This window comes from Amblyomma americanum, chromosome 9 (genome assembly GCF_052857255.1).
Source record: "Amblyomma americanum isolate KBUSLIRL-KWMA chromosome 9, ASM5285725v1, whole genome shotgun sequence".
Taxonomy (NCBI): domain Eukaryota; kingdom Metazoa; phylum Arthropoda; class Arachnida; order Ixodida; family Ixodidae; genus Amblyomma; species Amblyomma americanum.
In genome coordinates, this window is record NC_135505.1 from 115,599,992 (window position 1) to 115,617,203 (window position 17,212).

General features: G+C 42.8%; 1 protein-coding gene across 2 annotated transcripts in view; it reads left to right on the forward strand.

The window, feature by feature from the left end:
* The window catches only part of LOC144104155 (serine/threonine-protein phosphatase 4 regulatory subunit 4-like), a 28,562-nt gene extending 14,668 nt beyond the window's left edge, over positions 1–13,894 (forward strand). The window contains exons 12-19 of one of the 2 annotated variants that reach the window (XM_077636995.1): positions 356–532; positions 1,212–1,311; positions 2,063–2,182; positions 5,330–5,451; positions 7,369–7,456; positions 8,145–8,193; positions 10,003–10,092; positions 12,226–13,894. In XM_077636995.1, coding sequence (XP_077493121.1) covers positions 356–532; positions 1,212–1,311; positions 2,063–2,182; positions 5,330–5,451; positions 7,369–7,456; positions 8,145–8,193; positions 10,003–10,092; positions 12,226–12,274 — 795 coding nt within the window. In that variant the 3' untranslated portion in view covers positions 12,275–13,894. The remainder of the gene's footprint in view (positions 1–355; positions 533–1,211; positions 1,312–2,062; positions 2,183–5,329; positions 5,452–7,368; positions 7,457–8,144; positions 8,194–10,002; positions 10,093–12,225) is intronic. The other variant, XM_077636996.1, reaches the window with a different exon arrangement.
* Positions 13,895–17,212: the final 3,318 nt, after the last annotated feature.

Here is a 17,212-nt window from a genome sequence, read left to right on the forward strand (position 1 = left end):
GTGGTGCAGTTGTGTGTGGTGTGGTAGTTTAACGTCCCGAAGTGACTCGTGGGCTGTGCTATCAGGGGCGCCGTAGTGCGGGTTCTGGATCAATTTAGGCCACCTGGGGTTCTTTAATGTGCGTTGACATTACACAGCGCACAGACACTTTTGCATTTCGCTGTCATCAAAATTCGGTCGCCACGCCAGGATTTGAACCCACAACCTTGGTATCAGTAGATGAATGCAGAGACCACTGAGCCATAGTGCAACAAGCCCTTGGGCCGAGCCAGTGTAGCACTGAACGATGCAGTTCAGTTTATTCAGTAAAGCCTTTCAATTTACAGACATTGACTGCTCCTGTTTGGTGTTTTAGGAGGCCGAGCTGGTTTTGCTGGTGTCCAGTGCAGAGGCCTGTGTTGAGCAGCTGGGCTTGAAGTGGCGTCAAGAAGCGGCCGTGTGGATGGCTCTTGGCTACCTCGCGGGTCCCCTTCTTCCATTCGGCCTGCAGGAACGGATCACTCGGCGCCTGCTGCGGCGGATTCAGGCCGCAGTCAGTGTCTGCCAAATGTCATGCCAGTCTGTAAATTACAGACTTGCTGTGCTGCAATCTTCTTGGCAGCTGGCCACTGCTTGAAACTGTGCATTCTGTGCAAGAAACGTGTGGCATCACAATCTTCACTTCGTTGTTCTTTCTTCTATCTTTGCTCTATTTTGTGAGCTTATTGTAGCTGCCTTGTATCTCACCGCCTGCTCGTCATTTCAGTTACATGACTGAGTCGACCAGGTGGGCACAAGTTGTGACATGCAAGTTATGCGCAGTTCGGCCAAGCTGTGCACACTTGCTTATTATCAGGCTGTGTTCAAGTTGGTTAGATTATGAAAAATTTGTGCACAAGAATGTTTGTCAAGTAGATTGTGGACAAATTGACCTAAAAAGGCCACATTGTCCAAGCAACAATTGGCCAACAGTTTGCACAGCAAGCAGCAGATTGTGCAACTAGTTGCACTACGTGTTTAAACTGGCACATTGGCCAAGCTCGGAAAAGTCAGCCTAAATAGGTCACTTCTCGACAACGTAAAAGTAGCTTCTGACTATGGCAGCTACGCAAGGGCCTAGCTAGTTAAGCTGCTTACGTAGCAACTTGTAGTCCTTGTCCTCGCATTTTTTCTGTACTCGGAGAAATGTGGAATAGTGTGAATGTGAAACTTGGCCGGGCGGGTGTGTGCAGGGACCACTACCCTGTCGCGTAGCCGCTGTCCGGAGCCTGCTGGCCTTTCTTCAACGCAGCCCCAGCGGCCAGGAAGAGTTGCTCAAGGACATCATTCAAGGTCAGCATTTCAACAAGACTACACCCGAGTCTTTCCTCTGAGAGAAGGTTTTCGAATGTGAAAGTGTATGCCCCAGATTTCATCATGGTTTGTGGAGGGGGCTCAGAAATGTGGATTTTAACTACAAATTACTAATCAAGTAGCATTTGCGCCTAGAGTAAGCACCCGCAATGAACACTTGTAAATCCAAACTCCCTTTTTTTTTTCAAACTTTTGTTGCATTCAGACTCTCTCTTATGTCTTGTCATTGTCAAGCATATAAAAAGGCTCCCCTTAATTTGAACTCTGCACAATTTGAACAAATTTCTGGCCAACATCGGGTTTGAATGATTGAAAGTCATCTGTAATTTACTTAATATTCAGGTGGAAGTACATAGAGAGACACTTTGGAACGTAGTGCCTTTTATGGTACTCTGTAGTACATTTGATTCTGGAGTGTAACCAGTAGGTGTGTGTATTGGATTGGCTGATAGTACCTGACGAGGCCTTCTGATTCACTCGAGCTGGGAATGAGAATAAGTCTTGCTTAACGGATTGCCTGATGAAATGTGATGAGTTTGTGTGCAAAGTTGGGCAAGCCAGTTAGGAAAACAGTTGATTTGCTTATTTTATTGTCTGGTAGGTGTCAGTCTGAGGCGCTGTGATGTGATGGAGTCAGGAATAGGCACATGAGATTTGCTGACTGAATTGACTGGCGTGGTAGTGTCTGGTGACATAACGACTGGTGACATTGCTTATGTGGTGTGTGCAGGTTTGGCACAGGGGCGGAGCTGTCGCAGCAGGCTCATGTTCATCCAGCTGTGCTCCGCTGCGGAAGACATTCGTGCGCTGATGCAGTGGCGCCTCTTGCAGCATCTGCACCGATTGGCTGGTGAGGAGGGGCACGTGGAGTTAGTGGTGTGTTTTGAGCAGAGCAATGATCGGAAAATAAGCTCAACATTGTGTGATCTGTGATTTTGTAGAAAAAGAATGCATGAATTAGACAAAAGCCCATCCGGGCTCTTTATATGTAACATTTGCAAAAAAAACAAATTTGACTGACGTATTAAAATAATATCCAAGATTGATGAATACATAATGCGAACATTGTCAAATGACTGCCTGTTCTCAGTGGAAAACTTTCACAATGAACACTGCATTACCACACCACCTGTGATACCCCTATAAAGGGCCTTCAAGGTATGAATAAATAAATGAATCAGTCAATGAGTAAATAAATAAATTAATAAATTGAAAGAACTCTTATATTCCTGAGAGGGTTCTGCAATGTTTATTTCACCTGAAGGTTGGCTTTTTAGTTGCTCACTCAGCGTGGTAAGAAAAACAAAAGGCTAGTTTTAAATAGCAAGACAAGTTGGCATATACTGACAGGTGGTCTTAGAGTTCATGTTTTCAGAGTAAATTGCAATCTCAGTACCAGTTAAAAGATTGTTTTCTGTATCATGCTGCAGTCTACCACATGTAAATGACTTAGCCTACAGCTATTCATAGGCAAAGATACAGTATAGGGCATTCCTAAGTAAACTTCATGAAGCATCCAGTATCATCCAATATTATTCAAGCATCCAATATCTGGACTTTCAAGCTGCTGATGATGTTAGTGTTTCGGATTATCTGGAAAGGTCGTTTGATAGCTTCATGTCTATTTATGAATCAAATGGTGGCACTGATGACCTTTGGGACTTTTTTCCAAGATTACGATGCATTGTATTAGGCAATTTATTCATAAGAGCGTCAAAAAGTGCAAAAGAATGAACCCGTGGATTACAAGGGAGATACTTTATGTCAAACAGAGGATTAAAAGGAAACGGAAAGCTTGTTCTCGAGACCTGAGTGCCCAGAACAAGACTTTACTTCATAACATGAGGCTAGATCTAAATCGTCCTTTGAAGGAATCCAAGGAGAGATTCTTTAATGTAACTGAAACATTTTCTTCGTGAATCGCCTAGCAAATTTTGGAGATATGTAAACCCCACAAAGAAACAACATAAAGCTGAGGATGAATGAAGTGCTCAAAATTGTGCTGAAAACTTCAATTCCTTTTTTTCCTCCGTGTTCACCAACAATGATCGCACATTTCCATACTTTTATGACTCCTCTGATCGCCCTCCAGTCTCTGACCTTCTGATCAACGAAGAAGGAGTCCTGAACCACCTTCTGTGCATTAACACAACGAAATCTACTGGCTCCAACAATGTCCCGAATGGGTTTCTATATACTTTTGCTCAGTGGGTCGCTAAATATCTTGCTATAATCTTTCAATCTTTGCTTACCCAAGGAACATTTCCTACAGCCTGGAAACAAGCCAAAATAATTCCGGTTCTCAAAAGTGGGAGAACATCAGACGTAGGTAACTGCCAGCACATTTCTCTTACAAGCACCTGCTCCAAACTTCTTGAGCACATAGTCTGTAATCATCTCTCAAATTATCTGGAAACTTACAACTTATTATCACAAGTGCAACATGGTTTTCATAAGAGGTTGTCTACAATAACACAGCTTGTTCAGACAGTTCATGATCTTTCACAATCAATAAATAGCCGAGGACAGATTGACATAACTTTCTTAGACTTCGCCAAAGCATTTGATAAAGTGTCACATCCGAAACTCTTGCTAAAATTGAATGCAATATTTAGAAATCCTGATTTTACTAAGTGGTTTACATCCTACCTTCAGTCTCGTGAGCAGTATGTTGAAATAAATAAAATTAATTCCAGGTCTAAGCCTGTTTTGTCTGGAGTACCTCAAGGCAGTGTTTTGGGGCCTCTATTATTTATTATCTTTATTAATGATTTGCCTTCTGATATAACCGTTCCAATAAGATTGTTCGCAAACGACTGCGTTGTATATACCGTAATAGGGTTGAATCTTTAACTGACCAGCTAGGCCTTAACAACAATTTACAAAAAATTCTAAGCTGGTGCAATGAATGGCAAATGTCACTGAACCCAGTAAAATCAGTCTGTATGTCTATCATAAGGAAGAAGGTGCCCCTGAGCTATAATTACAGTACTGGCCCACACGACCTAAAAAGGGTTACAAGATATAAATATTTATGATTAATATTCACTCCGGATTTGAGGTGGAACATGCACATCAATGAAGTATGTAGCAAAGGAAATAAAGTTCTGTGAGGATTCGGGCACAGACTGTATAATGCAACACCTGAAGTGTAAACCGTAGCCTATAAGATGCTAATAAGGCCAATTATTGAATATTCTAAAATAATATGGGACCCACACACTGCAACTAACAGACATAAATTGGACAGGATTCAACGACCGGCTTCAAGATTCATATTTAATAAATACCAGTGCGTGCACTCTCCTACTGAACTATGCAGGTGTGCAAACCTTCCCCCCTTAGAACTAAAGACGAAGTTTGACCAATTAAAACTTTTATTTCTAACTATTCATAACCAGGTTAAAATTAATTTACCTGAATTTTGCGTTGATTTCATCAGATCAACACTCCAGACATAGGCACAGTTTATACATACAACCACCAGTTGCACGGAATGATACCCTCAAATGCAACTTTTTTCCAAGGGCGATTAAAGAGTGGAACGAACTACCAGATCCAGTTGCTATATCCTCATCTGTCAGTGCTTTTACTGCTGCTTTAGAGACTCTCATCTTCCCTGATATGATTGAGTCTTAGTGTGTAGATTCCGTTTCTGATGTGTATAATACGGGCGTATTTTTGCATTTGTTCACTGCTTTCCACTTTTTTTAATTTTTTATATATACTGCCTCTGTTTTGCATTGTTGTCGACTTGGAGCGAGACTTGTTATCTTTTCTTTGTTGTATTGTTTTTCCCACTCCTTTAAATGTCCTTACTTGGCCTGACGGTATGAATAAACAAACAAACAATTCTTCCTTTTGCATTAGGGTTGAGTGCTCAAATAACAGTATGTTGTACTGAAAGCTCTCACACAACAGCTAGCTTGGATGCCCCATTTAGTTGCTTAATCCCTCGCATTATTTCGTTAATACTGTCCTTACTCGACCTGTGCAGCTGAGGACCCAGTGGAGAGCGTCCGTCGTGAGGCAAGTCGCTGCCTTGCACAGCTGGAGTCCATCAGGAAAGCTGAACAACGCACGATCACCACTCCCCTGGCTGGAAAGGACAGGATTGAGGTGAGAGACGCTTGTGTAATGTAGTTCCAGCTTCCTTGCTTAACTTTTAGAGATAGTGCAAAAGAGACATGCACTATCTGTAGCCTACTGGCCTACTGCTATCGTACTATCCTATCTTACTGGCTTCCAATTAACACTTTTCCACACCAACTGTGGCTGCACAGTCCCAGCAAACTTCCTAATCTCATCATCTACCTGACTATCTGTCATGCCATACTAGCCTTTTCTTGGCATCCACTATGTTACCCTAAGCTACTATTGGTTATCTGACTTATCTTCCATTCACCTTACATGCCTTGTTGGCTTAAGCTAGCAGATCGCAGATCACCAACTCGCGAAACACATGACGGTAGACAAAAACAAATTGCTTAAAGGAACAGTTGCCAGCAGCTGTTGAGTGAGCAAAAGATAAGCTATGCTTACCACCACTGGCAAACAGAGATGCAGCATGGACTGCTGCTCACTTCTACCTTTTACAGCAGAACCTCGCTGTAGTAAACTTGGTTATTGTAAAAATTCGGATATAATAAAGTGAAGCTACGGGCCCATTTTGCGTTCCATAGACTGCTTTTTTTTTGTTGTTGTAGTAACAATTTTTTTTTAAGAAACTGCTATAGTAAAGAGCGTCTGGTCGTGGCAATGTACCTCCCAGGGAATGATGACATCGCGACATGCACAAAGTCCAGCTTCGCGAGGTCAACACTCGGAGGCAAATGGATACCAAATACGATAAAACGACTCTCGTTGAGATGGCTTCATCGCCAACCTGGAGAGCTGCGAGAAGAAAGCAACTTTAGAAGGTCTTGAGGCTTTGAATCATAGCGCACAGCGCACACGGAAAAAGTAATGCCAGCTGTGAGCGTAGAAAGAAGGCGGCGTGGGTCGCTTAGAAAGGAAAGCCAGTAAACGTGCAGTGAAGGCTGAGGAGTTGAAAAGGGAAGATAAGGGAGCACGTTTGTAGCATGGCAGCGCGAAGCACAGGGAAGCAGCAGCATTCCATGGACAGTTTTGCCGCGCTTGACTGTGCTGCACGCATTTCTTAACTACTGCCTCTTAGATGACGCTGAGTTCTTAGAAGATGACGACACCGTGTTCATGCAAAGCTTTGGTTTTCACATGGCATCAAACTCGCTTTATATTTGCAGCCACAATATATTTGTGTAAATGCGGTACTTCCACAAGGAATAAACGAAATCAAAAACGGGATAACTGAAAATAATTATCCCATAAAGGGATGATAAGAACAGGATGTAAGGTATTTCTGAGTGTTTCTTTTATAAACCAACACTTTGTGTGTGTTTAGTAAACAGCCAGAGAGCATCATCAGAGTCATGCCATCACCAACAACTTATATACTAGTGAAGACCATGATATAGTAAAGATTTTTGCTGAAAACAGAGCTGTTGTCAGCTGGAAAAGGTCAAAGATTGAAATACGGGTAGTGCCGTCACCGGCCGCTTTTCTCCAGCAAATTGCCCTGCATCGAGCCAAGTTCACCTGCCTGAATCCCTGAGGCTAGGCCACTCCGCTACTGGTGACCAAAGTGATCACAGTGTCCTTTTTGGTCTTAATTTCTTAAGTTTGAATCCTATTTTCTCAGCAATAACTCCTTCTTTTGCTGCCAAACTAACACCAACGTAGCCAGCAGGCGCCAGAGAGTCAAACTTTACTAAGAATGAAAGTTGGGTATACTTGTCCATAATGGTGTCTCTTTAACATTGATATCTTGGTGGTCTCAAGCATTCCGCCCCATGTGTTTTAAAACCCAGCCGTGCCTCGCCCATCATCAGAACCCTGATGCAGGAGCCAAGCTGACTCTGAAATGTTACTTTCCCTTTACAGATCCTCGGATTTGGTTAGCATTTTCTTTCTTGTGTTCTATATTTATGAATTAAAAAGAATTCCTGGTCCTTACAGGGCACAAGTCCAGGTGTTTGCTGCGGGACCTGGCCAGTACGGCACCGCTCTTCACGGTTGCCAGTCAGTGTGCAACATTTCCAAGCAGGTGAGTCGGGCCATTTGTACAAGTGTTGGCCGGTGAGAGTCCGTGCAGTGGGCTTCCTTTCAACTGGTCTCTGTTAAGCTCAATAATCCGATAAGCTGAACTGTTCGGTGATGCTTTCTTGAAGAGTAACACACAAGATACAAGTCCGGCTTTTGTTAGGCAGACTTTTATGTTTCCATATGAATTTAATGCGTAAATTTGAATACATTATTTAAGACAAACTCTTTTATCCTTATTTTTCATGTCGTGTCATAATTTCAAGTGTCTTTTCATTTTTCCGACTCATTTCATGTCATTTTTTGCTGATCCTTTGATAATTTGCAATTCACATAATGCAGCTGTTTTTTTCTCAGTCCCAAGGGTTCTGAATGAGGGTCTGTGTATTGTACCAAAATATGAAAATCAGTTTTTACAGTGTGCCAAAAGCCGAGTTGTTCTTAGTACAGAGGTGTCTGACAAAGTGTGACTGGTTTACGTTATGATAACACATTTGTTACGAAAGTTTAGCATTGCTCTGCCACCATGTCCATGTTTTTTGTTTAAGTTCATGGCTAATTACCATAGAAACACTGTTTATGAGACCCCCCTGGCATGAAAAATGTGTATTAACAAACTAATACGCACGCAATTGAGAACATGATCAAAATCGGTGTGCTTAGAAGAGGTTTTTTTCTTCCCTTTCGCTTAGCAAGGAAATGGGAGAAAATTCCGTCATCACCGCATCTACACAATGCAAGGTAAGCTTGATAGTGAGACCGACCACTTTCGAACTTTTAACTCTGGTATAATCTTGAAAAGTCAGAGGAATGAAATTTGCCACTTTGGTCTTCAAGCAGTCCAAGATTTCAGCAGGAGAAATTAGATTTCTATGAATAATTTCTCTCTTTTGGCATTCAGCAATGTATGGCACTCTGATGTTACTAATATCAAGACCTGCCTGCTTGCAGTTGTAGTAATCAAAAAGTGAAATTCATATTTTCTTTTTTCTTGAACAGAAAAAATTTGTAAGAAACATGTTTGCACTGCTAATGTGTTATATCCACAATAAGTTGGACCCTGTAAGAATAGAATGTCATCCCCATACCTGCACATCAGTTACAGTTCGAGCTTAAGCAAGTGATGAAATTGACAAATTGTGCATTTAGTTTGTACCAAAACAATGCATTTAATTATAATACAATGCCCTTTGTTTCAAGGGTGTGCGTTCTTTGTAGTTTATCTGCTTTGTTTAACAGCACTACGTCATAAGTTGTGGTCTAGGGCATTTCATTGGACAAAACATGACATTTTATTGTAGGGTGGTTGTATCAATGTGAGTGTGGCAACTCGTAACTCATAATAAACCAGCAATAGGTATAGGGACAGAGAGGACAGTAACTGCTTTTATACCTATGACTGATAGGTTCACCTTTAAGTGTGACACTGTTCTGCATAATAAAAAGCATGCCTGTAGGGATAGGGAGGATAGTAACTGCTCTCATACCTCACTCATACCTACAACTGATAGGTTTACCTTTAAGTGTGACACGGTTCTGCTTAATAAAAGGTATGCCTGTAGAGATAGGGAGGGCAGTAACTGCTCCCATACCTACAACTGAGAGGTTTACCTTTAAGTGTGACACGGTTCTGCTTAATAAAAGGTATGCCTGTAGAGATAGGGAGGGCAGTAACTGCTCCCATACCTACAACTGATAGGTTTACCTTTAAGTGTGACACGGTTCTGCTTAATAAAAGGTATGCCTGTAGAGGTAGGGAGGACAGTAACTGCTCCCATACCTACAACTGATAGGTTTACCTTTAAGTGTGACACGGTTCTGCTTAATAAAAGGTATGCCTGTAGAGATAGGGAGGGCAGTAACTGCTCCAATACCTACAACTGATAGGTTTACCTTTAAGTGTGACACGGTTCTGCTTAATAAAAGGTATGCCTGTAGAGATAGGGAGGGCAGTAACTGCTCCCATACCTACAACTGATAGGTTTACCTTTAAGTGTGACACGGTTCTGCCTAATAAAAGGTATGCCTGTAGAGGTAGGGAGGACAGTAACTGCTCCCATACCTACAACTGATAGGCTTACCTTTAAGTGTGACACGGTTCTGCTTAATAAAAGGTATGCCTGTAGAGGTAGGGAGGACAGTAACTGCTCCCATACCTACAACTGATAGGTTTACCTTTAAGTGTGACATGGTTCTGCATAATAAAAGGTATGCCTATAGAGATAGGGAGGATAGTAACTGCTCCCATACCTACAACTGATAGGTTTACTTTTAAGTGTGACACTGTTCTACATAATAAAAAGCATGCCTGTAGGGATAGGGAGGATAGTAACTGTTCTCATACCTACAACTGGTAGGTTTACCTTTAAATGTGACACTGTTCTGCATAATAAAAGGCATGCCTGTAGAGATAGGGAGGACAGTAACTGCTCCCATACCTACAACCGATAGGTTTACCTTTAAGTGCGACACTGTTCTCCATAGTAAAAGGCATGCCTGTTCTATCTCTTTTTAATTCTGCCACCCGCACTCTTTGCAAACAATTTTCAGCGTTCTGAACAGGGCACTTCCTCCTCCTGGAAAACTCGCCGCACGTAGTGGCATGCCAAGCCGTATCCCAGTCCTGGACTGTGCCTATAGGTAAACTTTTGGACTTTAATGCCCTTAGTGCCCTCTTGTGTCTTTCGTGCCTCCATGCCTTTTTATAGCCTTGTTTTAGCTGTTGTCTTGTGGAAAATTTTCTTTATGCAATTTCGGACATTGTTTATTGTTTCTGAGTTAGTGAATGCTGTATACTCATATTTCTGTGTGCCTGGCGATGACATTTTTTGCACAGGTTTTTTTCGCTTATCACTGCTTTTTCTAAATAAAAAATTTTCACATAGATCTCATTTGTGGTCTGTTTTGTGCTGTGACTCTTTTGGAGCTTCAGTACCTGCCTGGTTCATATTCGGAAGCTCAAACTTAGAAGTGCTGGTATACTACCAAGCAATTGAACTGGTATCCCCATCTGGCAGGTAAAAATGGAGCAAGCAGGTATATCATTGCCTTATGTGAAGCTGTCCAGTTCTCCCAGCTGGTGACAACTCTTCCAATTGGATGGCTTCACTTTTTTTATTTATTTATTTTCTTTTTTAGGCAACGACAGCTCTCCATTCCTGCTGAATGAACTATACAAGTAATGGCGCCCAAAAGCCACTGTTGTACTAAACAGACTGCAAAATATGATCATATAACATTTGCACTCTAACAAGCTAGACTTTACTGCAAAAGGTTTTTTTAAAGGGGCTCTGAAAGGGGCACTAATAAAGTTGCGGTATGCTGGGGATGCTAAAGCACGCCGCTTCACGAATATTGTCCAGCAAGAATTTTTTTAAAAGCGCTTTGTAGAAGCTGAGTTATCTGTAATTAAAATTTGAATTTCAGTGTCTTCGCGCCTTTCCCTCTCATCTCGTCACATTTTGCACGCTGGAAGGTAGGCGCTCCTTCGCCAACCCCCCTCCGGGAGCGGATCCTCGTTGCCCGCCAGAGCTACACGCATTATTGGCCACGGCCACGGTAGCTGCCCGAACGAATCTAACCAATAGCCACCTCTCAACTTGTATACGCAGATGCGAGCGACGGAGGAGGGTGCGAGTATGAAAAAGTCGCCGGGAAGGGCTCGCCAACTTTCGCGTGTGATTGTGGGTTGTCTGCTGCATGTATAAGTGTATTATTTGGCTCAGGTTTTCATGACAACACAGTGTAGTGATTGAGCGAGTTGATGTGCTCTCCTCGGAAGGTGTTTCAGAGCCCCTTTAAGGTTGTCACCTCTGAATATGCATGTTAGCATGCAGTTCACTATAGCTGGGAAGTGCTAGCCTACATTTGAGAATCATAATTTTTTATGTGGCTGCATTTAACTTGTTATACCTAGCGGTTTAATCTTTAAGTGTAGAATTAAAGTACTATATGCATGTGATACGCACGTAATGTGAATAGGTGAAGTTGGTAATAGGCCTAATGGCTTGTAGATTCACTGGGACATATTCTTCGGCGGGCTGCTAGCTGTAACATCTATTGTACTTGATTGCGCTGTTCTTTGGCACTGTGAATTAAAATGTCCTTAAAGGAGGGTGTCAGGTGTTGTAACCAGGGACTGCAGTTCACAAAATGTTTCCATCTTATCATGTGCTGTTAATATTTCCAAGAGATTGTGGCATGCATCATGTGGTCAGGTAAGTACTAGCTGGCTTTCAGTGCATTCTTTATCCTGCTCCTTAATGTAACGGGTGTGAAGAGAGTGTTTGACCTTGGTATCTCCCCGTCTCATGAATAGGTCGTTGGCACTGGCTCATGCTATAAAAACTGTTAGCTTGGTCACTTGTGTTACCTTTGCCACATCATTTGGCATGTTAGCTTGGTCACTTGTGTTACCTTTGCCACATCATTTGTGCACCAAAATGTGGCTCTCAGCTGCAAGGCTACTAGCGCCATCCTGTGAAGCAATAGTTAACTACAGTGCCAATTGTAACTTCAGTTGCAGCGTTTGGATATCTTCTAGTAGACACTGGACAATTATGACAGCATTAAAGGTTATATCTTTGGTGCACACTTTGGGTCAGGAAACCAGCAGAATGCAGTCACTTGGAGTGTACAGTTACTCCTTTCACAACCTTATTTGACTGCATCTCCGCCAGATTTTGCCACCAGTGCTGCAGCTGAGTGCCTCTGGTGGCCTTGTACTGAACCAGGTGCTAAAGTGACATATAATCTCACATTGGGATCATGCAGGTGCAAGAGGCAACTCGCAGAATCTGTCAGCAAAGAAGATCCAAGTTGAAGCCACAACATGAAGGCTCAGTGCTTTTTTGTTCTTTTTATTTTGCTTACTGCCGTTTGGACGAACAAGTTTGGCATGCGTCAGCTCATGGCCTCATGATACAACACTTGTGATGAAAAGCTGAACCAGGCAAAGGAACCCCCTGTGGTGACATTTGTGAAGTGCCTTTAAGAGTGCCTTTGATGGACACTGCAGTTCCACTGGTGCCACCTTTGTACGGTTTGGGCAGAAATTCCCAGATTTTTCGTCCTCCCCCGGTGAAGAAAGTGATGGAGAAAGCTGTACCTTGATTGACCTTCACGTGCATACATTTGAGACTGTTTAAAAATGTGATTTTCATGAATTTTGTAATGTGACAAACAAAATTGCAAAATTGCAACGCTGGACATCTGAAATGCAAAATGCTTTCTTTGTCTAAGAAAAGACCCAGCTCCTCGGAATAGTTTGCTGCCTCCGCAGAACCCTATCACACCAGGCCACCGCGGTGGCTGAGTGCTTATGGCGCTCGGCTGCCGGTTTCCAAAGATGCAGGTTCGATCCCAGTCGCGGCGGTTGAATTTCGATGGAGGCGAAGTTCTAGAGGCCCGTGTGCTGTGCGATGTCAGTGCACGTAAAAGAACTCCAGGTAGTCGAAATTTCCGGAGCCCTTCACTACGGTGTTCCTCATAGCCTGAGTCGCTTTGGAACATTAAACCCCCATAAACCAAACCAAACCATCACACCAGGTTTCAAGCCTAGAGGAACAGCAAAGCTCAGACTGAAAAGTGCTCAGGTATTTGCAAGGCTAATGCTACATGCAGTTGAAATGTGTTGGGAAGCCACGTTGTGGACAGGCTTGTATGTTAAGCAATACTCATGAAGAAAAGTACAGTACTGTCGAGCTTACAAGGGAAAACCCTTAGCAGTTAAGCAATGGTTACTCACAAAATTGAGATTAGACCAAGTTTTTTGGTCTGAAATACTAGTCCTGTTTCTTGTACAGGACTGTCCAGGTTTAAAGGGAGTACTGTAGCACTCTCAAAAACCAGTGATAACCAACAAATTTTTTAGTTTAGGCCAAACCTTCTGTAGGCAGGTAGTTTTGTATTTTGTTTCTGTACAGCACTGTCCTGTTAAAAAACACCTTAGTAACATTAAATTGATTGTTAATCACGAATTTTAAGATTAGGCAAACCATCATCATCAGAGTATTTCTCCTGTTGAACTGTGTCTTGTCAAGTGAAGTTTGAAACTTCAGTAATGATATTTTGGCCTTCTGAATACGTACCAAGCATTTTTTTTTGTCAAACCAGACAGTATTAGTACAATCTCTCACTATGGCATTTAGTGTTAGGAGGCAGCCTGGACATTCATGGCATTTTAGCCTTCCTCAGGAATGTTGTTTTCTTTCGTCTTTTAGTGTGTGCAATAGACGTTGGTGCTTGAAAGTAGCTGTACTCAACAAGTGCCTTGTTCTGTAAACGACTAAGACTGTTGCAGTAGTTGTTGACACCAGCCCCAAATGAAATGGGGCTGTTTCTTTGTTGAAATATGTGTGCACTCTTTTTTAGTCAACAGTTGTTGCAGAATTACTCTCTGTAATCATTCCTTCTACAAATAAAGTTTTACCTTCGAACTTGCAGATTATGCTGTCTTCACACCATGGTTGGCAGACTCACTCGTGAGTTGAGTCATTCGAGCTCATTTCAGATCATATGAGTCGTGAGAGTCTGGACTCGCATTCAGATCATGATCTGAGTCGTGAGTTTGGATACATTCGGATCATTATCTGAATCATGAGTGAGTCTGGGCTCATATTCAAATCATGGTCCGAGTCGTGAGTGAGTCTGGACTCTTGTTCAAATCACGGTCTGAGTTGTGAGTCCGGGCACACATTCAGATCATGATTTAGTAGTGAGAGTGGGTTCACATTCAGAAGTCCTGGTCAGTCCGGTAAAGTGTGGCCGAATGCAATAAATTAAGTCCGTGATGTGAGTTTGAATAATTTCATGATCCGAAAGGAATCCATGATGCCGACTGTGCATGAGCTTGTAACGTTCATAAACATGAGTTTCCTGTGCACTCTTAATACTGAATACCCTTTGTGTCGAGATGATGATGTAGAGCAATTTCATTTTTTTGTGGTATGCAATTTTCGTGGCTGCTCCACTTAAGAACATTTCTAAAGGGTGAGAAGAGTCGATTAGTGCTGCACTTGGCATCATTGGATATTAGCTATGGGTTGCTGTATTGCGATTGCTCTAGTCCTTCCTTTGCTGTTTTTTAATTGGTTACAGAACACGTGCAGCGGCCCTAGATCTTTACGTCCCGCGAGCAGCAGCTACAGGCCTCTCAGCTAGGCCTGGCTACAGTCTAGCTGCAGTAGAGAAATCATCATATCACCTTGTTTTTAAGAACATTTTTTGGCAGTTTAGCCTAAGCGTGTAAATTGGGTCGTTGGGCGCAAAAACGGTTCAGCTTTCCGATGTGCGAACTTATAGGAGGTCCTAAGTCAAGGTGAGCCTGGGTGAGTCGTGAGTTGAAATGTGCGCGAGTCAGAAGGAGTGAGTGCAGGTGAGTCATGAGTCAAAATGAGTGAGTACAGGTGAGTTGCGAGTTTAAATGAGAGCCCAGATGAGTCGCGAGTCGAAATGAGTCAGAGTTCAAATGAGTGAGCCTAGATGAGTCTGAACGAGACGTTGAGTCATTATGATTGGTTGACTGCGGATGACTGGCGAGTCTGAGTGAGATGAAGTGAGTTGTGAGCCTAAATGAGGTGAGTTCATGACCTCAAGCGAGTCCGGTCATCTATGAGTGAGCCCGTAGGTTGACCGAAATTCTGTGAGTGAGCAGTCATTTTGCCAAGGTATGCTTCATACTGAACATACCCACATTGTGACGCAGAAAAGCAAATTGGGAAAGAGACCTTGAAGATAAGTGCAGCTTTCCTGCCATTTAGTGTTCGTCGCTGACCTGAAAGACGCGGGTTTGATTCTGGCTGTGGCAGTCGCATTTCGATGGAAGCGAAATGTTTTAGGCACATGCTGTGTAATGTCTGTGTGTGTTAAGGAACCCCAGGTGGTCAAAATTATTCGCAGCCCTACACTACGGCGTCTCTCATAGCTCGAGTTGCTTTGCGATGTTAACCACTGTAAACCCAATAAACCCTGCCATTTCACTGATGTTACCCTTTTCCAGTGAGATTAAGTATACTCATTGATCACATACAGTTGGGGCATCTTTTTTTGTACTGGTTAGGAAAAAAATTCAAAATGGGACCTTGTTGCAATCAGTCCTTTTCGATGAAATAGTAGATAATCATCATCATCAAACCATAGCTACATCCAGTGCAGGACAAAGGCCTCTCTCATATCCCCCCTAAACCCTGTCCCATGTCAGCTGCGGCCACGTTATTCCTTCAAACTCCGTAATCTCATTCTCCCACCCGTCTTCCAGCCCCTCTTAGTTATCCTGGGATTGGTTATCTTGTCTTCGCATTACACGCCCTGCCCATTTCTTCTCAATTTAGGCTAGGATTAGCTCACATTTGTTCCTCGACTCACTCTGCTCTCGTCTCCTAATGTTACTCCTAGCATTTTCCTTTCCAAAGCTTGTTGCACTGACATCAATTTAAGTTCAACCTTTCTCAGTAGCCTCCATACTTCTGTCCCAAAGGCGAGTACCAGTAAGATACATTCCTCTCACTTAGGGAGTAATTACTCATTGACATCCACCCAAAACATCTGACCAATACTTTCCTCTCTCGAGAAATTGGTAACCTGCTCTTCATGATCCACGAGTGACTGCCGAATGCGCTGCACCCTATTTTTATTCTTATTTCACTCTCATGGTCTAGGTCTGCGGTCACTACCTGCCCTAAGCAGATGTATTAACGGGACAGCGTTAAGGAGCTCGTATCACAGAAAAGCCGGTGTCGTCGGCTTCTTTGGCCGTGAGCGAAAAATGGTGCATCTCTGTGAACACCTGAACCGCCCCGTAAGAGAAGGGATTTTAACGTGACAGTGTTGAGGATTGATCGATTGATTAATTGATTGATCGATCGATCATTTTTCGTTCCCTTAGGGCGCGATTCGGGTGTCCAGCGAGAAATGTGACAGGCGTCATCTCCTTAAATTGTCCAACGAGCCACGCGTCGCGCCGGACAGCCGATGGCGTTCCGTGGAGCCCTTGACAACGCTGCAACACGCTGTCGCGTCTCACTCTTAAAGACGAAGCTTAAGCGTCCTGCAATTTTTTCACTTTGCACTTCCAGTGCTTTGCAGCTCAATGTAAACTGTTGCTCCCTTCTGAGACTGTTGAACATTCCTTCAGTTTTCTCTAAATATTAATTTGTAGACCCATCATTCTACTTTGCCTGTCTTCGAAATCATCAATCATGCTCTGCAACTCATCCCCTACTTAGCAGGGCAATGGCATGTGCAAATCTGAAATTTCTTGGGTACTCTCCATTGAATTTTATTCCCAACTCTTTCCACTCCTATTCTATGAATAGATACTACTCCCTTTTGAAGCTGGTGTGTCTGAACAAAAATTCCTTTCAGTTTCTTGACACTAACCAAGCTCATGCGGAAAATCAAATTTATTGCAGCAAAGTCTTAAAAACCTGCAAATGGATGTACGATTATACTTGGCGATGTTTTCTGCCGAATGCCACCCATGTGTGATCGCTCTTAACTGCGATGGCTGAATTTTACTGGAGGTTAAATGCAAAAGTGCCATGTTCTGAAATTGGGAATTATCTACAGTCCTCCACTAAAGCTTGCCTTCTAACTATCGGCACACTTTGGCATGTAAAAACTCTTTGGTCAATAAGTACTGCGACGTGAAAGTGCAGGGCCAGTTAAATATATACCTGGGATTGACTTATGGTAGACATCCATTACTACACCTTATCTACTAGTACTTGCACGATTGTGGCCACAGGAACGCCAGTTGTCA